The sequence below is a fragment of the Podarcis erhardii genome (genome assembly GCF_964252035.2).
Source record: "Podarcis erhardii genome assembly, chromosome: 6".
Classification (NCBI taxonomy): Eukaryota; Metazoa; Chordata; class Lepidosauria; order Squamata; family Lacertidae; genus Podarcis; species Podarcis erhardii.
Genome location: NC_138510.1, coordinates 6,979,256 through 7,005,461, shown reverse-complemented (window position 1 = coordinate 7,005,461; position 26,206 = coordinate 6,979,256). Strand labels below are relative to the sequence as shown.

The following is a 26,206-nucleotide window of genomic DNA, read 5'->3' as shown; positions in this document are numbered from 1 at the left end:
GACCAGGGTTCAAATCCCAAGTCAGCCATGACATTCATTGGGTGACCTTGGTCTAGTCCCTGTCTCTCAGCCTAACCTACAGCACAGGGTTGTTGTGTAGATTCCTTGAGGAGGAAGAGAAGAACCATGAATGCCATCTTGAACACCTTGGAGAAATGCAATAAATGATGCAGATTTATCTCAGAATAATTAATAATTAATAATAATAATAATAATAATAATAAATTATTTATATCTCGCCCATCTGGGCAGCTTCCAACAAAATATTAAAATACAGTAATGCATCAGACATTAAAAGCTTCCCTAAACAGGGCTGCATTCAGATGTCTTCTAAAAGTCTGGTAGTTGTTTTTCTCTTTGACATCGGTAGTGGCGTTCCACAGGGTGGGCACTACCGAGAAGGCCCTCTGCCTGGTTCCCTGTAACTTGGCTTCTCACAGAGAGGAAACTGCCAGAAGGCCCTCGGAGCTGGACCTCAGTGTCCGGGCAGAACAATGGGGGTGGAGACGCTCCTTCAGATATACTGGACCGAGGCCGTTTAGGGCTTTAAAGATCAGCACCAACACTTTGAATTGTGCTCAGAAACGTACTGGGAGCCAATGAAGATCTTTCAGGACTCCGCAGCCGCTCCCAGTCACCAGTCTAGCTGCCGCATTCTGGATTAGTTGTAGTTTCCGGGTCACCTTCAAAGGTAGCCCCACGTAGAGCGCATTGCAGTAGTCCAAGCGGGAGATAACTAGAGCATGCACCACTCTAGCGAGACAGTCCGCGGGCAGGGAGGGTCTCAGCCTGCGTACCAGATGGAGCTGGTAGACAGCTGCCCTGGACAGAGTGGGGTTTAACCTAAATAAGCCCTAATCAGAGAAGTCCCATTGAAATTATTGGAACTGTTATTTTTACTAGTTGCTTTCATTACAGAAATGATGCCATGCGACTTGCAAGTCCTGTCCATTAATTTCAGTCGGTCTACTCTGAGTATCCCTTGAGGAATGGCCAGTGAATCACTTGCACCCCCTATATATTTTCCTGCGTTATCTCTCTCTTTCCTTCTCTCTGAGGAACATTCAGGGGAGCCGGCAGGTGGGGCAGAACAGGTCAGGGTTGGGGCTAATGGGGGGAATCCCCATTTACACGCGTCCTGTAACAGAACCCTGGTCTGAGTGGCTCCCACGGGGAAGCCACAGAAAGATTGTGGTTAAGTCAATGGTGCTGTGGACTCGAAAAGGTTGAAAACCACTGGCAGAGCCGCCGCCGCCCCCCATCCCAGATTCAGGGAATGTGGAGCTATGATCTCGCTCAGGGATGTGGGAAAGATTTTGCCTTATGCCAGCTCTGTAACTTGCACCGGTTAACCTGCATTCTGCACCTGCTGAACCCAGCACACGCTGGAAAGGCAGCCCTGCTTTGAGCTGCATTTTTATTTCCATAATTGCATCCTTAAAGACAGTTCCAAACTGGGGAAAGAGCGCAGCTTAAAAGGCTTGTTGAAAAAGGAATTTCCTCCGCGTGTGCTAAGAAGGCACCCTTGTCTTAATATTCCAGGGGAGGGTAGTGTCCACATTATCTGCGCAAATGTCACTGCTGCTTACTGTAGTAAACATTTGTCGTAACAGATTTCTGCATGCATTTCTTCTTCGCCCGGCTGGCCTACCCACTGCTTCAAAAGGAAACTGGACCACGATTCTACTGCCTTGTTTCTTTTCCTGAACCTTCCTAACCTAGAGCAGTGGTTCCCAAATCGCTTTTTGCGCCTTTGGTTCCTTAAACTCCTTCCCAGCTGCCCCTACCCTATAAATAGGTAAAGGGTAATAGGACCCCAGACTGTTAGCTCCAGTCGTGGCCGGCTCTGGGGTTGCGGCGCTCATCTCGCTTTATGGCTGAGGGAGCCGGCGTACAGCTTCCGGGTCATGTGGCCAGCATGACTAAGCCGCTTCTGGCGAACCAGAGCAGCGCATGGAAACGCCGTTTACCTTCCCGCCGGAGCGGTACCTATTTATCTACTTGCACTTTGACGTGCTTTCGAACTGCTAGGTTGGCAGGAGCTGGGACCGAGCAACAGGAGCTCACCCTGTCGTGGGGATTTGAACCGCCAACCTTCTGGTTGGCAAGTTCTAGGCTCTGTGGTTTAACCCACAGTGCCACCCTTGTCCCGTACCCTATAAATAGCTTTATTCAAAATAGTGGTTTGCACTGCCCACTCAGGAAGATCATGGCACAGTGAAATTCAAAGCAGGAGCAATTAATTGCACATTTATTTCAAATCCAATTAAAGCTATTTAGTTTAATGAATTTGGCAAAACGAATGCTCTTGATGCTGTGATACCAGCTTTTCGAAGGGGCGAAGTGATCTGGAGCTTCTGGGAATTTGTTCAGAAGCTGAATGCTCTTGGGCACTCTTAACAGACAACAATAAGATCCACCTTGGCGGCCACAGGGGTGCTTTCAAAGAGATCTTCAAAATTCTTTTCTCCACAATTGACCCATTTCTGACACCCGCCTTTTTTCCCTGTGGGGCTGGGCTTCTCTCATGTGGCAGTGACTCTCGGATCAGGACCCATGTGAATAAGTGAGCTCTGCTTCAAGGTCTCAACAGTGCGACAGCCAGTGAGTTGGCCACTGTCTCTTCTGCCTCTGTAGAGCAGCTTGATGCATCAACATAACTGGATCGCCTTTCTGTGAACACCTGGGAGAAGACATGAGCTCAATACTGTCTTGTTGGAAGCACATTCCATAGGGCAGGTGCTACCACACCAAAGCCCCAGAGCAGGCATAGACAAACTCCGGCCCTCCAGATGTTTGGGACTACAATTCCCACCATCCACTGGTCCTGTCAGCTAGGGATGATGGAAATTGTAGTCCCAAACATCTGGAGGGCTAGAGTTTGCCTATGCCTGCTCCAGTGCATACAGCTCTACTAAGAGCAACTCTCCGGAGGGAATGAAGTGACCAGGCAGGGGTATACAGTGGTGCCTCGCAAGACGAAAAGAATCCATTCTGCGAGTCTCTTCGTCTAGCGGTTTTTTTGCCTTGCGAAGCAAGCCCATTAGCGGATTAGCGCTATTAGCGGCTTAGCGGATAAGCAGATAAGCGGCTTAGCGGCTTAGAAAAAGGGGGGGAGGGGGGGAAAGTCGGAAAAACTCGCAAGACATTTTCGTCTTGCGAAGCAAGCCCATAGGGAAATTCGTCTTGCGAAGCACCTCCAAAACGGAAAACCCTTTCGTCTAGCGGGTTTTTCGTCTTGCGAGGCGTTCGTCTTGCGGGGCACCACTGTACATGGTTAGGAATCCCTGGAGATAACCTAGGACATAGGTAAAGATAAAGGACCCCTGACAATTAAGTCCAGTCGCGAACAAATCTAGGGTTGCGGTGCTCATTTCGCTTTTCTGGCCGAGGGAGCCGACATTTGTCCGCAGACAGTTTTTCCGAGTCATGTGGCCAGCATGACTAAGCCGCTTCTGGCAAAACCAGAACAGCGCACGGAAACGCCGTTTACCTTCCCGCCGGAGTGGTACCTATTTATCTATTTGCACTTTGACATGCTTTCGAACTGCTAGATTGGCAGGAGCTGGGACCAAACAACTGGAGCTCACCCCATTGCGGGGATTCGAACCGCGACCTTCCGATCGGCAAGCCCAAGGCTCAGTGGTTTACACCACAGCACCACCCGCGTCCCTAAGGACGCAGCTACACAGCTGCAAAAAAAAAGGTTTAAATGTGTTGTAAAGTGCAATATACAAATGTGACACTAGATGGCAACAGTGAGCTATGCAAAATTCAATGTATTTTTCAAAACTTTTTTTTTTAAAAAAATGCATTTTCGCCACGTTTTTAATATGTGTGTAGATTCCACCCTAGCCCCACATTGTCCAGGGTTGTCGTAGCTCCTGCCCAGAGAAATATCATGCATGGAGCTGTCTGCAGAACCCAAGTTGGGATATATACCCCTGCTGATGGCAGTATGCAGTGCATGGGAATGGTATGGATTTAAACTGGATTTCAAAGGGACTTTGGAGACAGCAAAGAAGCCACATAAAAGTTGTGATTTGGAAAGCAGAGAGAAGCCAGTTCTGAAGCAACTTGCATTTTGAAACCCGACCAAAAAAAAGGGTTGTTTTTTTAAAATCATGGCAGTCGTTTGACTCCATTCATTAGTCAAGAGTATATTGGAAGGATATAGCTTATTTGGAAACGAGAGCTGCAGTGGAAATGTATAATTAGTTAGTGGGTTTCACCTGATTTTCATATTTAATCACAGCCAAAACTCTTTATAAAGCAATCCTCTCAACCTCTTTGCTCCTTCTCCAGCTCAAGGGATGCCACCCATTCATAATGGCCCAAACCTGTAAGAGCTCGAATCTTTAGCTAGTGGAAAACATATTCTGCACAGCATCGGCCCATATTTTCTGTGTTTTGTTAGACTGTTGTGGGGGCTGTGTAGCCTTGATCCTATGCAGAAGTGAGTGGGCCCGGTGGGGCTTACTTGAAAGAACCTGTTCACAGAATTGCCCTGAAACTGTGTGGGATTGAGGTTAAAATCAGCAACACATTTATAGAAAACTATTTGGTGCTATTTGCTTTTGTTTAAGTACCCTTGCTGTGACATTTGGCTACGTTGAAATTATTCTTAATTTCATTTATGAATCCCTTCCTTTGAAGCATCTCAATTGATACAATACAATACCATCCAAACCACATACATTGCATATATTTAAAAAAAAATATAGTTTGAGCAATTAACATATATGAAAAGAGTTCATAAAGCAGTTTCAGATACATTCAGATAACAGCTGGGACATACATAGTGCTTAGTTCATAGCGTTGGAGATTGTCATTCCCATTCAGAAAAATGAAATCTTGTGCAAGATGGTGAGTGGTATAATGTAGGCTTGCATTTAGCTACTAGCCTGGTAACCACTGGTAGGCATGCCCTGCAGGTGAATGAAAGCCTTCTGGGGGAAAGGGAACTAGACACCTGGAAGCAGACTACTCAAACCTTCATTGGAAGAGAGTTCTAGAGTTTGGGGACTGCCCAGGAGAAGACCCCTTTCCCCACAGAGGCTAAGCCAGACTTTTTGTTGGATGAAGTCTGTAGGTCAGGCATGTCCAAAGTCTGTTTCGGGGGCCTAATCTGGCTCAACAACTTTGGGGTAAAATCCTAAAAAGTTCAACAACTTCAATCCTAAGAAAAGGTCAGAGGTCAACAACCTTGGTTGGCCCCCACGGCCCTTCACCTCTTCAAATCCAGCCCTCTTTGAAAAAAGTTTGGACACCGCTGCTGTAGGTGAACCTCCCCAAGAAGGTTTCACGAGCTGGAAGGGAGGGCAGGTTCATAATGGGACTACAGATAATTAGGACCCAAGTTGTTTTAGGATTTAGAGATCAGACATAGAGCAGGGATGTCCAACCTGTAGATCGCAATAGGTAGATTGCGGGACAATAGGAAGTGATCACTGAGAAACAGCTCCCCCCCCCCCAAAGCTAAACAACCCTTGGCAAATCTCCCCCCATTTAGTTGCCACCTTTGGTAGATCACTGTCAGTTTTTTCATATTGGGAGTAGATCACAGTCCCTTGGGAGTTGGACGGGTCTGGACATAGGCAAGGGATGTTTTGCAGGCAGAAGGTGTCTGGATCATTTCCAGGTAGGACTGGAAATGTCCCCTCCTTGAAAAACTGGAGAGATGCTACTAGCCTGTGTCAGCAATGCTGAGCCATCTGGGCCAGTGGTCCGATTGTATAAGCAGCTCCCTGTTTTCCTGTGTTCACATCACTTAGCAAGCCGTTTGTCTCATTCTGCACCAGCTACAAGTTCCAGTCATTTCGCCCCCAAAGGCAGGCTTCGCATAGAATGCCTCTCAGTCGGCAGATCTGGAAGTTGCATGGTCTGAATGAGAACAGTCTGGTCTCTGTCTTCCTGTGGCACTCAAAGCAGGCATGGCAGCCAACGCTGATAAAATGCCATAAGCTGCCACCTGGGATTCCAAGAGCTCAGCCACATTGCTTAGGCCAGCAGATCCAGATCTTTTGCAATGTCTTTTTTTAACCAGCTTTGGCGATTAGGTTAAAGCACCTCCATAATTGCAAAAAAAATGCTTATTTTTGCAGTATTTTAAAACCAGTTGGTGATTAGATGGATGCACCTCCATATTTGCAAAATAAATAAATAAAATGCTTATTTTTTGCCATATTTTTGCTGAAGAGTTTTGCGGCGCAGCAAGAGAACGTAACACGGAACGCACTCTCTCTCTCTCTCTCTCTTGTTCCATACCCCGCCGTTCTGTGCCCCCTCCACACTCTTTCTCGTTTTCTCAACCACTTCCTCTCTTCATTCTCTGCGTGGCCACCAGCTTTTCCTGTCTCTAGGAAGCCTTCACAAGAGATGGCCGGGGCTTTCCCAAAAAAGGGCTTTAGCGTTGCATTTAGATTATGCCATTTCCTTTGCCACTCCCTTTCCTGTGAAGTAACAAGACATTCACTTCCCCTCTCCTCCTTTTTTTTCTTTTTGTTCTATCACCCCTCGAGTCTGTCTATCTGCCTTTTTTTCCCCCTTCCTTTTTTGCAAAATGTGTTGTGCCGTGCCCTGCAAGTAGACATCAGTCTGCTTGGAGAGACCTCACGATGGCTAGATGGAATCCTGCCAGCCACGGAACAGGTAAGGGAACCTGTACTAACCTGGAACCCTTTTCCCATGCTCTCACGGTTGTCTTCTTCTGACTTTGGGCAAGATAGCCTTTTGCAATGGGGTGGTGTCTCTGCAGCTGCCCAGCCCCAGCAGTTTTTGCAAACAGTTGTCCACAGTGTTTGGGCTTTTTTGGTTTTTAACCACCTGCCCACAACTTTATGTGTCTGTTGCCGGGGGGGGGGGGGGGAAGAACCAGCTTTCCCCCCACCTGTTTGCAAAAGCTTCCTTGCAGGGAGGCAGTTCTTACGAACTGTGGGCAAACAAATGTGTACCTGTCTGCCTCATTTAAGGGCCTGCCTGTCAAAGCCATATTCTAAAAACTTCAGTGCTGTGCTGTAGTTCAATCCAGAATAATTTCCCTTAATACACATTTGTATTGTCTTCATAACTAGGGGAATTTCTGCTTACTCAGAAGCTTGGCGTTTCGGGGATATTTGTGCTCAGAGCTGGAAAAAATATTTCATATCCTATTTTACGCTGGTGTGAGCCGTCCTTGTCTCAATGCTTTCTGCTCGTTCTCTTCCATTTTCCTCTTCATATCCTCCCCACCTCTTTTTCCTCCCATGCCTTTGTTCCTCTCACTTTACCAGACTTCTTTTTAGCTGCTTCTGCCACCTCCGTTTCTCTCCCCCCACCCCGGCTGCCAACCTCCTCTTTCAGGGATCATAAATGCATAGATGTTTAAGTGGATTATCATATTGATGCTTCAGTTCACGCTTATGCGCCGCATCTTGGTAGGCGCATAGAAATAAGCCCTCTTTGAAGCGGCGCACTCATGCCGCCGTCGCTCCTCGGAAGACAAAATCGTGTGGGCGCCTCTTCTGCGTGGGAAGCTGTTTGCACGAAGCGGTTCCTGTGCGTGGTTTTACTGCAAACCTTGCTCTTTTTGCAGGGGGGCTGTGGCCAAAGATGGCGCTCGAGGCATTTGGGTGTCATTTCACCACAATGCATTCCTTGGCTGCAATGGCAACCACCCAGTTTGCCATCTCCTTCCTCTATGTTGGCACTGAGGTCACCCTCAGCCGTCTCCCAGCAGCCGTTGTGGGTGAACTGGGAGACACCCAGTTATGGCACGTTCTCCCCAGGAGCTACCGTATTTTTTGCTCTGTAAGACTCACTTTTTCCCTCCTAAAAAGTATGGGGAAATGTGTGTGCGTCTTATGGAGCGAATGCAGGCTGCGCAGCTATCCCAGAAGTCAGAACAGCAAGAGGGATTGCTGCTTTCACTGCGCAGCGATCCCTCTTGCTGTTCTGGCTTCTGAGATTCAGAATATTTTTTTTCTTGTTTTCCTCCTCCAAAAACTAGGTGTGTCTTGTGGTCTGGTGCGTCTTATAGACTCTTATAGAGCGAGTATTTTCTGAACCCCCACATTGCCCTCTTTCCAGGAACTGGCAACTCTCCCCCCTGCCCATTTCTGTTTTCTAAGCCCATAAACGTCTCCCAGAACATATTAATCCGCTGCTGCTTTTATCCGTTTTATTTAAATATTCATACGACATTTCACATTTTAGGATTTCTGCTCCAGATTATTTTCATTTCTCTGTTCACATTAACTCTATTTCAAGATGGGGTAGTGGCAGAACACATCGTACTGTCAGGTTACAATTGTATTTTATTTTATTTTCTGACCAGAATTTGGCTACATAACTTCAACATCCAAGTAGTTTGTTTGTTTTATTATTACTCTGTATTTTGTGTTTCTGCATTGTGATTTTATGTTGTAACTGCCCTGAGAATCGCAGGTATAGGGCGGTATACAAATTAAAAAATAATAATAGTTCGTGAGTTTCCTGAAGCTATTTTATTCTAAGTGTCCCTCTAGCTTAATAGTATATTAAAGGCAGTAAGCGAGTTTCCTTTCCGCTTGGATTAGTCATCGTTTTGTGTTGTGATGTAGGGGCTTCCTTTTCATTCCCTGCTTTTATTTTATTTTTATTTTAAGAAGACCCAAGGTGGTTACAGGATCTGACAGGAGTCGCCATCCTGGTGGAATGATTCGTACCCACATATCAAAATTTCCCCTAAAATCCCACCATGCGCTGCCGCCCCCCGCTCCCAAATCTACTCCAAGTGGGAAGTTTTAAATGCTTGTGTTTTATTGTGTGTTTTAATATTTTGTTGGGAGCCACCCAGAGCGGCTGGGGCAACCCAGTCAGATAGGGGTGGCATATTAAATAACAAAATTACTATTATTATTGCTTCCCCCCAAAATTGGGGGGGGGGATCCCCACAGCAGACGGGTGTGTGAAGAGAGCGAGGGGAATTTCCACAGCACGGACAGAAGTCATTCGCAACTTTGTGCCATATACTATAAACCAGTGACGGCCAAACTTGGCCCTCCAGCTGTTTTGGGACTACAACTCCCATCATCCCTAGCTAGCAGGACCAGTGGTCAGGGGTAATGGGAATTGTAGTCCCCAAACAGCTGGAGGGCAAAGTTTGGTGATCACTGCTATAAACACTCCCCCCCCCAAAAAAAATCCTAAGAAGTATAGTTTGTTCAGGGAAACCCCCTATTCCCCTTTGCAGGACTACAGTTCCCAGAGTCGTTTTATAGTTCTTCAGAAGGGAGTGCAAAAAATGGCGGCCTTCCTGGCCACTCTCAGCACCCTGAACAGACGACATTTCCCAGGATTCTCTGGGGGAAGCCATGATGGTTTAATGTGGCATCATCGTGCTTTGAATATATGGTGTGAATGTAGCCTTTGGGCTGGATTCAAACCCTGTGGTTTTCAGTGTGAGAATTAAGCCTCTGGTTTCCAGGCGGTGAAAATATCCCAAGTACATAGTGGGCAAAGATGCCCAGGAAATTAGATGAAAACTAGGCCCGGTCCTAACGTTAGGCTGGCAGTTTCTTGTGGGGCCAGGAAAGAATGGCAAAAATTGACAATTAGTTAACCAACATGCATTTTTACCGCAGGTTTGTGGTAGGAGAGGTGAATGCCGTTTGGATATGGCGTCGGCAAAATGCTTGGGTTGTCTCTGGATGTGAGGCAACTTTACTGAGAATCTTTTTGCCCATTGTGGGGCTCAAACCCACGACCCTGAAATTAAGAATCTCATGCTCTACCGACTGAGCAATATGGGCGTTTTTGTGTATATATATATTTTTCTTTGCAAATTCATATACTGCTTAATAGTAAAATGCCGAAGCAGCGAACAATGTCAAATTCTCTTTTTAAAAATAATAATAATTAAAAGACACAATAACCTATCACTAGGTCACACTCCAGGGAAAGCTTGTGGAAATAAATTGTGAACTTTTTTTTGCATGGCTTTTGGCCGTTCCAGTGGAATGTACTATAGTCTCTGTTCCCATTAGAATTCCAGTTTTTGAAACTTAATTTATGTGGCGTAGGGCTGGCTCCTGGTGACCCCTTTGAACGTCACACTGCCGAATCACCAAGCCACAATTTGGAAACCGGGCAGCAATGACTCTTGAACTGCGCTGTTAAATCTGTTGTGTACGAGTCCAGGTTCCCCAGAACAAAAAGGGGCAGCCGCCCCCTTTTCAAAGCAGAGAGACGGGTCCTTATTTTGTTGTCTTGGGAAATTTCCGCATTTTCAGATTGTTCCTCTTCGCAATTAACACACTCTCTCTCCTTCCTCTTTTTAAAGGGCGTTTTGAGATAAACTGCCCCAGTATTTTAGCTACCCAAAATGAACTTCCTCCTTTGCTCTGCTGCTGGGCAGATCCTCTGCAGATTTTCGTGTGCCCTCGCTAGGTCAGGTCTGCAGAGCTTGCAATCTGCAAAGCCACATTCAGCCCACTGAAAGTGGATGGTGGCCTTCAGAAGCCTCCTAGGGAACAGAATTAGGGACCGACTATTTTTTGTAATTGTAATCAAAGAATTATAGAATTGGAAGGGACCTCGAGGGTCCAACCCCCTGCAATGCAGGAATATCAGCAAGAGCCCTTCTCCTCCCAACTATTGCTATCTCACACTTTCTCCACTCTAAAATCTGGAGATTCTCTGTGCTCCGAAAACCCAAAAAGAATAGCCATGGTGTGTGACCTTTTTCAGATTGCGGCCAATGGGTTTGAACTAAAGGGACCTGTCTGATAACGGAAATAACTTGCTAGCTTGGTATTTCCCCCCATTTGTTTGCTTAAATTGATCCCAAAGAGACAAGCCGTTACTGCTGAGCTTCAAAAGCAGCTTGTCTTTTCGGCACTAGAAGTTGCTTAAAACCACTGTGCCTTGAATTGCAGCCCCAAATACTGGTTGAGCAATGCTGTAAGTTTCAGAGGTGGTGTGATTAATCACATCGAAGGGTCTCCCTCGTACTTTTGTTTGTTTGTGGCCACTAATAAATCACTTCTGGGATTACCACTTGGTCAGCAGGACTGGGCGAAACTTTCCCCCGCGATATTCGTAGGCTGCTGCCAGTCAGAATAAACCATCCTTCCTCAACCTCTGGTGTTTTGCACTGCAGATCCAAACTAACCAGGTGTTTTAGACTACAAGCACCAGATGTGCTGGCTGGGAGCTGTAATCCAAAATATCTGGAGGGCACAAGGTTGGGGAAGGCTGGAATAAACCGTATTGGGGGGGCAATATGGGCTAATTGACCTGGGATAAAGCACCAGCTTCGTCTATTTCCATGTTCATGCGGAGCCTCCTTCCTTTGGGATTTCCCCTGAAAGCATCTGTCAGTGCATGTTTATTAGGCGTAAGATATCCCAGCAGCTGGGAAGGAAGATTAGCCACCAAAAGAGATCAGCGGGGAGAAGCCCTCGCCAACAGACAGCTCCCTCCTCCAGCAAAGAGCTGCTGTGCTTGCTGAGTACAAGTCCGGGGCAGCTTCCTCCTGCTGTGAGCACTGGGGAAGTCAAGGGGCAAGGCAGCCCCGAAGCCTTTCCAGCCTTCCTTCTATGCTGGTAGGGGCAGCATGTGGCCAGGAGTCCTGTGTGTTCAACACAAGCGGATCCAAATTCCTTGCATGCTCAAGCACCGTATCTTGTAGCCTTGCAGCCTGGCTCTCGGAGTTTAGCGTGAGTTGCGATATTCTTGGTGTATGTGCATGAATGTAGATGTTGTGGTTGTATCGAACAAAGCCCTCCCCTTTGCTCCAGGACTTAACATTTGTGCAAGGCAGCGTCCCCTCTCCTTCCCATGTTGCCCCCAGATCCTGGGGGTGGGGGCAGAGCAGGAGGGGAAGTTCTGCTGCACAAGCAGAAGTCCTTTTTGCAAACAGGATGACTTTGTTCAATCCATTATTTGTTTCTTATTTGTACAGTGGTACCTCGGGTTAAGAACTTAATTCGTTCTGGAGGTCTGTTCTTAACCTGAGGTACCACTTTAGCTAATGGGGCCACCACCGCTGCACGATTTCTTTTCTCATCCTGAAGCAAAGTTATTAACCCGAGGTACTATTTCTGGATTAGCGGAGTCTGTAACCTGAAGCGTCTGTAACCTGAGGCGTCTGTAACCCGAGGTAGCACTGTATTGAATATTTAGAGTTGAGATTAAATAAATTCCTATGTGTATTTTTTTAAAACAACACTCAACTGAAAGCAATGCAGTGAACCTGGCTAGCTTCTTTCACCTCTGTTTGCATTCTGGGAAAGGAGATTGTGCAAATGCTCGTGCGAGCCTCATCTCTGACCAACGAAGCCCAGAGTTGCAGAGAGAGGCTGCTGAATGACAGGAAGGAGTTGCCCAAATGGTGAAACCAGATGCTCATCAACAAATGTAGAGTTCCCAATCCTGCGTTTGCCTCTAAAGGTGAAAGAAGTGGAATCGTTTTGTGTTGTGTGTGCTTAACCAGTGTTTCCCAACCTTTGGTCTCCAGCTGTTTTTGGACTACAACTCCCATGATCCCTAGCTAGCAAGATCAATGGTCAGGGATGATGGGAATTGTAGTCTGAAAACAGCTGGAAACCAAAGGTTGGGAAACACTGTGCTTAACCCTTCCCCGGCAGCAACTTTCCCCATTTCCCTGGGAAACATGGTCTTGGAGCTCAGCTAGAGTGAGGACCAGCTTCAGACTACCAGTAATGACCGAGGGAATACAGTGGTACCTCGGGTTAAGCACTTAATTCGTTTTGGAGGTCCGTTCCTAACCTGAAACCGTTCTTAACCTGAAGCACCACTTTAGCTAATGGGGCCTCCGCTGCGCCGCTGCTGCACGATTTCTGTTCTCATCCTGAAGCAAAGTTCTTAACCCGAGGTGCTATTTCTGGGTTAGTGGAGTCTGTAACCTAAAGCGTCTGTAACCTGAAGCTTCTGTAACCTGAAGCGTCTGTAACCAGAGGTACCACTGTAGTTAATTCCCTGGCCTTCCTGCACACACATATTGGTTCTTCCCTGCAAGTGACCAGCCCTTCCCCCCCCCCCCCCCCTCTTCAAAGGCAAACACAGGATTAGTAACCCTGCTCCCATGTTTTATGATGAATCACTAGTTCTGGCCTCAAGGTAGGGATGGGTGTTTTTTATGCACACTTTAGTATATGCATTTTTTTTGTACACATTGCTTGCTTAGAGAACTGCATTGCCATATTCAGAGAAGTGCACATTTCAAAGGGATGCCTGTGTTTTGGTTCACACATTGGACAGTGCAGAATAGGTAGATTCGCCTTTCAGTGCAAACTGAATCAGATTCTCTACTTCAAATGCACTTTAGAAATTTTGAGTAGGCAGGGCCAGTCTTGTTTTGCAGCAGGACACATGCTGCTTTTCCAACCAAAGCGGCAGCAGCAGCATCAAGCATCACTTCTCCAACCGAGGCAAGAACAATGGAGGCTCCCTCCTTCCTAGTTTCTACCTTTCCACAGTGCTCTGTACACTCCATCTTCCCCAGTGCCTTCTGCTTCCAGAATGGGTTGAGTAAAGACTTGTGGGGAAGATAGGTGGATGAAGGCTCATGATGGATAGCTCACTCAGTAGAGCACGAGACTCTTAATCTCAGGGCCGTGGGTTCAAGCCCCACGTTGGGCAAAAGATTCCTGCATTGCAGGAAGGTGGACTATAGATGACCCTCGTGGTCCCTTCTAACTCTACAATTCTATGAATTACGGAAGGTTGCATATGTCTGCACTCCTTAATTCTGTAAAGCTTTCTAGGGCCCCCTAGAAAGACGTCTGTCTTTCCAGACATTTATTTTGGGGAAGAGGCTGTCACTCAAGCCACAGGGCACATGCTCAGCATCCAGAAGGCCCTTTGTTCTTTTTTCCCCCTCCCCACCCTGCAATCTTCACTGAACAGAGTCAGAAGTGGCCGATCAGAGAAGAGCACTGAGTGAGCCCCTAGAACACTTGCGGCGGAGGAGATCAGAAAGCGTATTTTATTTCTGCCTCGACTGCTGGCCCAGGCAGCCAGGCAGTGATGGAGAGGCAGGCAGTATTAGGTCTCCCTCCCTGTCATGGTCCCAGGACGTCCATCTCCTCTCCAAGCCTGCAATAAATTCTCCCTGCCTGTGCCACTGGGTTGCCCATCGATTGGAAAAACCCAGGACTGGAGAATGAATGACTCTTAAGGGCCATTCTTGCATTTAACGCTTCAGTTCAGGGGTCAGCAAACTTTTTCAGCAGGGGGGCGGTCCACTGTCCCCCAGACTTGGTGGAGGGCCGGACTATATATTTTTTGGGGGGGGTGAACGAATTCCTATGCCCCACAAATAACCCAGAGATGCATTTTTAATAAAAGGACACATTCTACTCATGTAAAAACATGCTGATTCCTGGACCATCCACAGGCCGGATTTAGAAGGCGATTGGGCTGGATCCGGCCCCCAGGCCTTAGTTTGCCTAGCCATGCTTTATTTAGTTCAGCCGGGTTGCACCACTACACTAAAGCATTGTTGCTGCCATTTTTTTGTCCAGTGTGTACTTTTTGTACACACCGTTCTCTCTTTACCCCCTTTATTTTTCTGTGTTCTCTTTCTGCAGCCCATCTGAGTTTCATTCCCCTCCCCCCCACTTTTGGGGGGTTGGTGTTTAAATGCTTGGCAGAAAATGGAACTTAAATCTCTGCTGGAGGGGCACACTTTGCAATCACATAGAGACTCTTGAGTTTAGGACAGTGGTGTTCAAACTTTTTTCAATGAGGGTCGGATTTGATGAAGTGAAGGGCCGTGGGGGCTGACCAAAGGGCCAGATTAGGCCCCCAAAACAGACTTTGGACATGAGAATGAGAAAGCCATGTTTATTACAGGAAATGCATGTGGGTTGGGAAAGTTCCCTAAGGTGGAGTCAGCTTGAGCTATGCATCTCTTCAGGAGAGACACACAAATTATGTCTCATCTCCCAAGGTAGGAATGAAAAAGGAGGCGGTAGGAAATGAGGTTAGCAACCCAGGAGTATATCGGTCAGTCTTGCACCTGCGGGAAGGTCAACACAGGTTAGGCCAGGAAGGGCAAGCAGGTTCCTCTCTCGCATGCAGACGCATCGGCCTCCAGTGCAGTTTCAGCACTTCCTCCATGCAACAGGTTTCTGCGATGCCATTGCGCAATCCTCCCCATCTCCCCTTTTTTTCTCCCTCCAGCCTCCTCTCCCTGTCTTTCTCTCTCAACTCCATTTCCTCCCCCTTGTGTCTTATCCTTGCATCTTCCTGCCTCGGACAGCCAAAGGCACAAAGGGCTTTCACTCCCTCGGCAAACTCTCACACAGGAGAGAATCTCAGGTGGCCTCTTGCTGGTCGCAACAGGCTGGGAAAGCTGTTGGCAAGTCAGAAGGTGCAGAGACATCGTTCAGGGCTTTTTCTTCCCCCAAGCGCAGGAAATAAGGTTTCACATAGAAGCCGCAAGCTGCGTCGGCAGAGCCCGTACGCAGCGTGACACTAGCTACAAGCTGGGAATGGCTGTTCCAGAGCGTTGTTCCATTTTCCAGGGCTGGAAAAATCCCAGAAAACCCTGTTGCATCCTGGCAAGGGTTTCCTTGCAGTTGTAACTGGAATGGGCATCGTCGGAATAGAAATGGCAAGATATTCTCCGTAAAGGCTCCTATTGCTGTCGTCGGTGCATTGAGGTTCTTTATTCCACAGCTGTTCCAGGGAGATGATCCCAGACTTTTACAGCTCTGCTAGTTTTTATTTTATTTTTTTTAAATCCCAATTGGATTTCTAATTGCCATCATCTGTTTCTTCGGGTGTGGTCTGGCTAATCCCCCCCCCCCCCATTTTCTCCCAGCTCACATCCTTGTGCTTGCTGAATTGGCCTGGTTTCCGGCTTCTCGCTGTGTGGTGTTAATACATTCTGTGAGGCAAGCACCTGGGATTCATGGGAGCATGTTTCTGGTTTTGATATTAACGTAGCCGCAGAGGGAATCCACAGAGTTTGTCGTCAGCTTGGCAGATGTTAACAGAATTGCATAACAGGATTCCAAGCTAAGCCTTTTTATCCTAACATTTGGTGGCACGGGTATTTTTTTCCCTCCATTTATTCTGCGCATTGAAGTTTTCTCTTCCAGCTGAGAGTCGTCCCCCTGAAACAGCCCTGTTCTCAGAAGCCGATGCCATGAATAGATAAGGTTTACCATAAAGTGGGGTCCAAGCGGAAGCGTGTCTTGTTTTTGCCAACAGCCGTTTTGCATTCGTCATTGTAGTTTTATCGAGCACCTTTCAGTGCTTTGTCAATGTTATTACCTCATGCGACAGCCCTGCGAGGCGGGGCCAGTATCGTTGACCCATAGTGCAAATTTGGTGAAAAAGACATTTGTCTGATGCCCTGAGCTGCAGGGCCGGGGTGCCTAGAGGAGATGTTTGGTGAGGATACAACAATTTTTTGATGGGGTGGTGGTGGAATTCATAGGTATAAACTGAACACCTTAGCCACCAATCATGGGAGCAGTGAAAAAGTTCTTGATACCGCTTTGGGTAACAGTTTATGGAATAAGGAGGGCATTAACACAAAAGCATGTGCTATCTTTTTTTAAAAGAAAACTTCAGTCATTTATATCACTTTTAAGCAATACTTTATATACAATGAAAAAAGACATGCATATTCCAAATACAATGTTGAAAACAGCATTTTTCATAACAATCCAAAGTAAATACCATGTACATGAATTCAAGAAGGACCACCTTTTTGTCTGTTGCAGTTTATTTATCAATATGCTATAGAAATAAGAAATGAGTTTTGTTCCCCCCTCCCATTCTATACAGTGATTGAATCTTCTTGCATTTTTCATATTAATAGTAATGCTAGAACTTGCATGATTTACACTATAATTGCTTTTCCTCATTTCAAGTTTCACATCGATGAATTAAAGAAAAGAATATGCTTCTTCTGTATTAAGATTAGCATGGCCTAAGAAGTGATCATCCCTATTTTATTTATTTCTTTGTAAATCTAAAACCAGTTTTATCAGCATGTGCTGTCTTTGATGCAGTTTCAGCCCTTGATGCCGCCCTGGGCAGGAAGTTATAACTTTAATAAATCAATAACTTTCAAAAGACAAGGGGAAGATCCTGCAGGTGGTGCAAAATGACAGGAGTGGCTTGATTTTAATAAATGTCAACAGGGGGATTTGGAATTTCTTGGCAAAGGTTTGGTGGGGAGGGAGATGTAATCATAGAATTGTAGAGTTGGAAGGGACCCCCCGGGGTGACCCAATCCAACCCTCTGCAGTGCAGGAACTGCAGCTCAGGAACCCCTGGCAGATGGCCACCAAACCTATGCTTGAAAACCTCCAAGGAAGGAGAGTCCACCACCTTCCGAGGTGCTGGCAAGGCCTGGGCAGAACCTTCAAATATGGAGGTGGCGATTGACTTCTGTGCTCTCCCCTCCATGCTGAGGTTGCTGGCAGGATGTTGAGGAAGGAGCAGAACACCAGGCATGTCCCGTGTTTGACGCCCCCAGCCTGTGCTGCATTGTGTAAGTAAGAGAGTCTAGACTCAGCTTTGGAGTTTCTGCGTCGCTGTGGCTCTGGCTGCTTTAAGATGGTTTGCATGAAAGGGAGAGGCAGTGACAAGAAGGCTAGTATTGAAACTGGAGGAAAGCAGTTCATTTCTCTCTCCCGGTCCCATGTGCAAATGCAGTAGAGCTGGGAAATGCTCCACAGCCAGCTGTTCATACCAGGGCCATGGCTCAGTGGCAGGACAGGTCCCTGTCTCTTAAAATCTCAAATAGAGTGCCTAGTCACATACCTCCACATGTGGTGGGAGTGTTCCGAAATCCAACTATTCTGGACAACAGTCATACGAGAAATATGTAAAATAGCCAAGCAAGTATTAGAAATCACCCCAGAAATGGCCCTACTAAACATCTTCCAAGACAACAATGCCCACGCACACCACAAAGAACTCATAACCCACCTACTTTCAGCAGCCAGAAACACCATGTGATGGCCTGGGAATCCGATTCAGAGGCTGAACCAGAGGAATCCCAGCTTGCACAGGAGTCCCCGCCTCCAGGGCCGGCTGAACTGGGGCAGGGCCTTGATTCTGAAGCGCCTGCACCTGTGCCGGATCCTCAGGAGCAGGCACCAGGTGAATCCACTCTGGCTCCAGAGGTGGTTGAGGACTCAGTGCCTACAGGTGAGTCTCCCCCTGGGCCCAGTAACCCTTCAGCCTCTCCTGAACTGCAGAGGCTCAGGGCAGAGAGGCGAAGGGAACTGGTTTCTCCCAGGAGGAGTGCTCGCCTTAAGGCCAGGAGAGGCGGGTCTCCTGGGGGCCGGGACCGCCCCTGGCCTCAGAGAAGATAAAGGCCAGTCAGCCCGGTCCCAGGTTGCGGGAGCAACGTCGTTGATGAGCTGTTTCGGCCAGCATCCAGTCCTGTTTCCCCCAGAGTTCCTGTCCTTGCCCGGCTTCCCTCTGTGGACACCACTTCGCCCGAGGAGGACTGTCTGCCGACCCTCAACTCAGGTCCTGGACCTCGCCCCACGGTAACCTCCCCCCTGGACCAGCACACACCATAACCAGACACTGGTGAGACCTGTGAGGAGTAAGCATGGACCAGTGGTACCAAATAGTATGGGAAACAGCCTTACTAGAAAAATTAACCAATAAACTGAAACTGACACGGGGACAAATAGAAGAAGACGCCTTCATCTTGGTATGGCTCCCCTTTATCACATACACAGCCCAACAGGACAATGACAAAAATCCACCAACAGCATACAAATCAGTATGGCTAACCTGATCCAAAACACCCACCCACCCCACTCACACACGAAAACAAAGACCACCACAGCCAACCACAAATGAACAGCCACACCCTTGGCCAACCCCTACCTCTCTCACCACCTAAGGAACACAAGCGAACAACAGAGAACCTGCACAAGTGAAGCTGACACAAAACCCCACATATATTAAGTAAAATAGAAACATCACCCCCCAACCCAACTCATCTTCCCCCCCCTCCACCTCTTTCCCCCTATTCTTCCTAATGTCTCAACAAATGAAACTAATTTGTAAAAAATAAAATTTTTTAAAAAATGTTATGTGTGTGTGTGTGTGGGGGAAATACGAGAGAGAGAGAGACATTGCACATACCTTTGTAAATCAAGAAAATCTTTAATAAAAATACATTGGGGGGGAAATAGAGTGCCTAGTGTATCCAGCTCGTAAGGTATTGGCTAGCAGGTGCCCCAAGTGAAATGCTGGGGTATATTTTGGTCAGGGTATGAAAGAATCGTTGAGTTAGAAGGGACCCTGAGGGTCATCTAGTCCAACCCCCTGCCAAGCAGGAAACACAGCTGAGGAATCCCTGGCAGATGGCCATCCAACCTCTGCTTAAAAACTTCTGGTGAAGGCAAGTCCACCGCCTTCAGAGGTAGGTAAGACTGAGCTAGAGGGACTAAGACAATGAAAGGTCTGGAAACCAAGCCTTATGAGGAACAGTTGAGGGAGCTGAGAGGAGATAGGATTGCCATCTTCAGATATCTCAAGGCCTGCCCCATGGAGGATGATGGAGCAAGCTGGTTTTCTCCTGCTCCAGAGGCTAGGACTCAAACCAAGGGCTTCAAGTTACAAGAAAGGAGATTCTGATTAAACAACAGGAAGAGCTTTCTGACAGTGGAACAATCTCCCTCGGGACGTGGTGGACCTTGGGAGGTTTTTTAAACAGAGGTTGTTGGCCATGGGTGCTTTAGCTGAGATTCATGTATTGCAGGGGGTTGGACTAGATGACCCTCAGGATCCCTTCCAACTCTTCGATTCTATGATTTTATGACCATTTAGGGCTAGGGCGAGGAATCTGTGACCTTCCAGAGGTTGCTGGATTCCATCTCCTGTCATCCCTAACCATAATGGCCATTCTGGCTGCAGCTGAATAGAGATGGAGTCTAGCCACATCTTGAGTGCTGCACAGTCCCCATTTCCAGTGCTACATCCAGTTTGGAGAACCTCTGGCCCTCCAGGTTCTGCTGGACTCTAGCTCCCACCATCCCCAGCCAGCATGGCCAAGGGTCAGATATTATGGGAGTTGTAGCCTTGTAGCCCAGGTACATCTGGAGGACCATAGATCTCCCCCCCCCCCCATTCAGGGCTTTTCTGTACGTAGCTTGACTTGCCAGGGCATACACACTTCACAGGAAGCTTCATTGCAGGGGGTTGGACTAGAAGATCTTTGGAGGTCCTTTCCAACACCACAATTATATGTTTCCTCTAAATCGGACAACTGGTGGACAAACCCATGTTTCCAGACAAACCTGTTTCTTTCCCACATTGCATTTTTGGACCCGTGCTCAAAAACTTTAGGCATATTTATAAAATATCTCATGCATGAAATGCTCAGCAACCGTGGAGCCTCCATCTGTCAGTATCGCAGGGACAGGGAGGGAGTTAAAGGGACCAACATTGACCCCAACCTCTTTGGTGGCCGACTGATTCGTCTTGTCTTGTGTGGTGTGCACTTGGAAGTTTTCGTTCTTTATCTTTTTTTAATTGGCCGTCTCAGGGGCTGGCTTGCCCCGCTGCTGACACGGTTCCTAGTCCCACACACATTCTGCTCCAACATGCACAATCCAGCGATTGCGCCACTCTCTGTGGCACAAGGTCATGCGGCGAAGTTGCAGCAGAGGGCGTCGGATGTGCAAACGGCCCATGGAGCTGCTCGGGTTGCGCAATTGGTGCTTAGGCCCACAGATTTGTGCTCCTGGGAAGGAGGCAGCTGAAATGGCTAGCGAAACATCCCGTCCCAAGTAGTTTTTTGCAATGAATAGTGAGAGCTAAATTTGTAGGAACCTGATTCTGTTAATGTAGGGTTTGTGACTTCTCCAGATACCTTCGTGATTATTATTCCAGTTCTGTGTTGGTCTGAATCACAGCACTGCTGCTCTTGTTGGGTGCTTAACACCTCTGGAACTTCATGCACCCATTTCTTCATTTTTTTAGCAAACATATCTTCACCACCCTAACCTACCTTCCAAGGTCGCTGTGAGGATGCTGTGGTATACCGTAAACTCCATTGGAATGGCTTCTGTTAAAATGCTTCGTATCTGAGGCTTTAAGAAGCATCTCTCTGTGATGACTTCCACACCTGCAGGTCAACGGTTATTTGACGATGAAGAATGTTTGCAGGGGAAAGAGTCCCCTTCCATTGCTGTAAGGCTGTCACACTTTTCAGGTTGTACCAGTGTTACGCATGAAGGGCCTGCGATCATTTACCTATTTCTCTTAGTGTATGGAAGTGAGAGCTGGACTATAAAGAAGGCTGATCACCAAAGAATGGATGCTTTTGAATTATGGTGTTGGAGGAGACTCTTGAGAGTCCCATGGACTGCAAGAAGATCAATCCTATCCATTCTGAAGGAAATCAGCCCTGAGTGCTCACTGGAAGGACAGATCGTGAAGCTGAGGCTCCAATACTTTGGCCACCTCATGAGAAGACCCTGATGTTCGGAAAGATGGAGGGCACAAGGAGAAGGGGAGGACAGAGGATGAGATGGTTGGACAGTGTTCTCGAAGCTACCAACATAAGTTTGACCAAATTGCAGGAGGCAGTGGAAGACAGGAGTGCCTGGCGTGCTCTGGTCCAGGGGGTCACGAAGTGTTGGACATGACTAAACAACAACATTAGTGCAATGTGCTTTATCATGGGTCTGCCATCAGGTTTTGAGCTTCCCCACTTATGGAGCAGAGGACAGGGATGTGGCTTTATTTCTTTTTGCGCATAGGCAGGCGTGGGAAACTTGTGTACTGAGTTAGCCAACAGCCTTGGCCAACCGCAGTTGCCTTGCCGGGTTCCTGCCTCCAAGTGGCCAAGGCTGGGGAGAGGCAAGTCGCAGGTTCGATCTCTCCAGACAAAGCTAGCAAGGACCCTTGTCTGATACCCTGGAGAGCCTCTGCCACTCGATTTACATCATGCAAAGCTAGGTGGCCAATGGTCTGTCTCCGTGTAAGGTAACTTGCTACATTCCTAAGTTCCTCTGCAGAGAATCAACCACTGAAATGTCCCGCCTCCCTTTCTTCCAGGAAAGACATGGAGTGTGCCAAGCCAGTCATGGCGCCCTCCTTCCAACCTAAAATGTGGGGTGGGGGACCACCACACTCACATGTCCACACTTCTGTAGGACTAAGACTTGGAGGCAAGCTCATCAAGTTCGCCAGAGGATAGAAGAACACTGTCCATGGTGAATATGGTCAGCCAGGGATCATGGAGGCCTTCCAGGTGTGGTTAGATTAGAACTCCTGTCCGCCCCAACCAGCTTGGCCAAAAGTCAGTTTGGTGTTGGAGTCCAACAACATCTGGAGGTGCCACAGGTTCCATGCCTCTGTGACGAAATACAGGTGCCTTCTCTGGTAAAAAGGTAAAGGGACCCCTGACCATTAGGTCCAGTCGTGACCGACTCGGGTTGCGGCGCTCATCTTGCTTTATTGGCCGAGGGAGCCGGCGTACAGCTTCCGGGTCATGTGGCCAGCATGACTAAGCCACTTCTGGTGAACCAGAGCAGCACACGGAAACGCCGTTTACCTTCCCGCCAGAGCGGTGCCTATTTATCTACTTGCACTTTGACGTGCTTTCGAACTGCTAGGTTGGCAGGAGCAGGGACCGAGCAATGGGAGCTCACCCCGTCGCAGGGATTCGAACCGCCGACCTTCTGATTGGCAAGTCCTAGACTCTGTGGTTTAACCCACAGCGCCACCCACATCCCTATGCCTTCTTTGGTACATCGTACCAATCGTAGGTTTAAATTTAAAAGAGAGCTTCTGTGGACAAGTCTGTAGACACCTGAAAGATTAAGCCATGTGTTCCCAGGAACAGCGGCTGTTTGTTGGGGTGGGGTGTTGAGTGTGGATATAGTCCAACTGATGGACCTTTAGGGAACCAATATTTGGGATACGACACATAAGCAGAATGTAATAATAATACTGTGTTGTGTACATTCTTTCCCACCAGTTCAGCTAAGGAGACCTATATTCATGAGCAGACATAGTAGGCGTGTGTCATTTACGGATTAGGAAGTAGATTGGGTATTGGAAGCATATCCAAATGAGGATGTAGTTTAGCAGTGTGACTTTGAATAGCATGTTCATTCCAGTGAGCATCCGAATCCATGTTATTGCACACAAGACCAGTGTTTCCCAACCTTGGGTCTCCAGCTGCTTTTGGACTACAACTCCCATCATCCCTAGCTAGCAGTACCAGTGGTCAGGGATGGTGGGAAATGTAGTCCGAAAAACAGCTAGAGACCAAAGGTTGGGAAACACTGCACTAGACAACATGTTAGCACCTTTTCTTTTTCTCTCTTCTCTTCTCTTCTTTACATGTGATGAGCAGGATCATCAGTCTCTTTGCTTCAGAGGTTCATTGTGTGTGTGTGTGTGTGTGTGTGTGTGTGTGTTGTGGTTTTAAAATTTAAAAACCCCAGGCATTAGAGATAAGTTGAGATACTAAAAAACGATAATATGCTACTTCCTTTTCTGGTATGCAAGGTTCAACTCAGCAAAGAAACTGCATTGTGATGACACTGACGGGGTGTTGCCTTTCTCTTCCGACAGGTGCCATCCCATAAACCGCAGGGTCCCTAGGAAGGGCAAGTGTCAACGGGACGTGTGGCCAGCCCTTGGCCAGAAAAAACAGCCACGGTGGGCCAGAACGGCAGAGCAGAACTGCCCATGCCGGCAGTTTATGAAGTGGGGAAGCAGGTGAGCTGCTGGTTTTGTCTTGCAGGAAGGTCGGGCTTGGGGTTAATCTGACAACCTTGGGAAGGGCTGCCCTTCTAGAGGTTTCTTTCACCCCTTCGTTGCATCGAAAGGGGGGTGAAAACTATTCAAGAGTGAGACATCGCTTCCTGAATTGGTCACATGGTCTCGGGTGACATCAGAACACAGTCAAATCTGATTGGCTATGTAGCACCTTGACGTCATAACTTGATTTGAGTGGGAGCGTTCATGCCACTGACTCGGTTTGGGGGGAAATGTTTAGCATGTTGCCACGTGACGTCATTATTCAGCTAGTACTCCAGAATAGTATAGCCAGGGGGAGCGTTTTCTTCTTCCATTTAAAAAAATCTGACTTTTGTGAAAGAACAGGAGTGGATGCTCAGTATTTTTTATGGCACGTGTACAAGTATTGTCCCACTTCCTGTGTAGAGTGGGGGTTGGGGTTGGTGGATGTGGTTTGGAAGGCATGTGTTTCCTACCACTTTCCCTCTGAGCTGTGAGTTTGTGGCTCAATTCAGAGGAGAGATGCTGTAGATCAAGCTTCGGGTCCTGAGTCAGAGTGCTGCCCGTGACAGCAAATATTAGCAGCAGACAACATTTCATCACAATAGCCAGGTTCGTCGTAGCTCAGGCAAACACATAGTTCCTCTTCTAATCTCCTGTGCTCCCACAAGATTAGAATTCTGGAATACTCGGCACTGAATAAAATTTTGAAAAGCCGCAGAAGGGCTGTCGCCACGTGCATGTTAAAAACTCTTGGCATCTGCTGACTGAAGGAACACAAAGGTACCTAAGGGATGTGATGTGACTACAGCCACATATTTATTTATTTTCTCCAATTTGGGCACAACCGTCATTACTGTAGAAAGGAAAACCCTTTGCCCTCTAATAGCAGTAACATGTGCTCAAATGTGCAGGCAGTCAGCTACAAATTCACTCAAAAACACTGGATCAAACAGGGGTTGTGCCACTGTGAATGGTAAGTTTAGAAAGCCCCAGAGGTGGAATATAAGTGCTATCATACGTACCATTCTATTCAGCTCTGGTGAAGTTTCGGCAGGAATTTGTTACCACCTAGATTTACAGGAGTCAGACCAATGATTCATCTAGGCTCATACTGCCTATGGCAATCAGGCCCTAAGAATACATTTAAAGCAGTATTTAAGCCACTTTAAACAGTTGTGGCTTCCCACAAAGGGCTTTAAACATTTGGTGTGAATATGACCTAAGTGCAGGACAATTTCTGCTTGCGCAGTTGCGCTTCCCCTCCTTATCCTACCCCCATGTTTACCCCACAAATCTCCCCTCCCCAAAACAAAATCAGTTCTGGGGGCTCCCACAACCCTTCCCAGTAGATTAGGGAGTCTGTTCCACTTTTGAATGGCTCTTACTGCCAGAAGGTTCTTCTCGATGTTGAGTCGGAATCTTGTAACTTGAATCTGTCGGTTCAAGCCCTACCCTCAGGAGCAGGAGAAAACAGGCTTGTTCCATGTGACGTCTCACGCTCCTCCTCCTGCTTCCTTCCCTAGTACCCAGAGCCAGAGTACACGGGGAGACCCCTTCCAATGTCCCAGCATGAGACCTCTCCGACAGTACTGCGACGCGCCAGCAACCACCGACGCAACAACCCCTGCTGCTTCTGCTGGTGCTGCTGCTGCAGCTGCTCGTGGTACGTGGAACGAACTGGGGCGGGTTGGGGGGTTGGACACTGCCTACCTGTACCTGTGTCATAGGGCCTGGGCCAGTGGAGGCTGGTGCCCACTGCGGTTAAAGATAAAGGGACCCCTGACCATTAGGTCCAGTCGTGGCCGACTCTGGGGTTGCGGCGCTCATCTCGCTTTATTGGCCGAGGGAGCCGGCGTACAGCTTCCGGGTCATGTGGCCAGCATGACTAAGCCGCTTCTGGCGAACCAGAGCAGCGCACGGAAACACCGTTTACCTTCCCGCCGGAGAGGTACCTATTTATCTACTTGCACTTTGATGTGCTTTCGAACTGCTAGGTTGGCAGGAGCAGGGACCGAGCAATGGGAGCTCACCCTGTCACAGGGATTCGAACCTCCAACCTTCTGATCGGCAAGTCCTAGGCTCTGTGGTTTAACCCACAGCGCCACCCGCGTCCCGCCCACTGCAGTTAGCAGGAGTCTAATCATAGGTAGTGACCGAACCAATGATGGGCAGGGTCAGCTAATTTTGGTTTGAAACTATGGAAGAGGAAGCCGATAGGTTATTATGCCATTACACCTTTTTTCGTTAAGGGAAAAGGTGAGTAAGATCGATAACAGTTTATGAAATAATTCATGGCACAGAGAAGGTGGATAGAGAAGTCCTTTTCTCCCTCATAACACTATTCATTTATTTGACTTATTAGTCACTTGCCACCCAACAGATCTTACACTGAAGAACTTACACATAAATACATTCTAAAACACAACAGCGGAAAAAATAAACATTTAACATCCCATACAGCATATTTTTA

General features: G+C 47.6%; 1 protein-coding gene across 3 annotated transcripts in view; it reads left to right on the top strand.

Moving 5' to 3' along the window:
* RGS19 (regulator of G protein signaling 19) overlaps positions 1-26,206 on the top strand; it is a 67,410-nt gene that overhangs the window by 20,442 nt on the left and 20,762 nt on the right. Inside the window, exons 1-3 of one of the 3 annotated variants that reach the window (XM_081868129.1) lie at positions 6,303-6,651; positions 23,566-23,712; positions 25,260-25,399. In XM_081868129.1, coding sequence (XP_081724255.1) covers positions 23,683-23,712; positions 25,260-25,399 — 170 coding nt within the window. In that variant the 5' untranslated portion in view covers positions 6,303-6,651; positions 23,566-23,682. Of the gene's footprint in view, positions 1-6,302; positions 6,652-11,271; positions 11,679-23,565; positions 23,713-25,259; positions 25,400-26,206 lie in introns of those variants that run through there. The other 2 variants (XM_081868131.1, XM_081868130.1) reach the window with 2 other exon arrangements.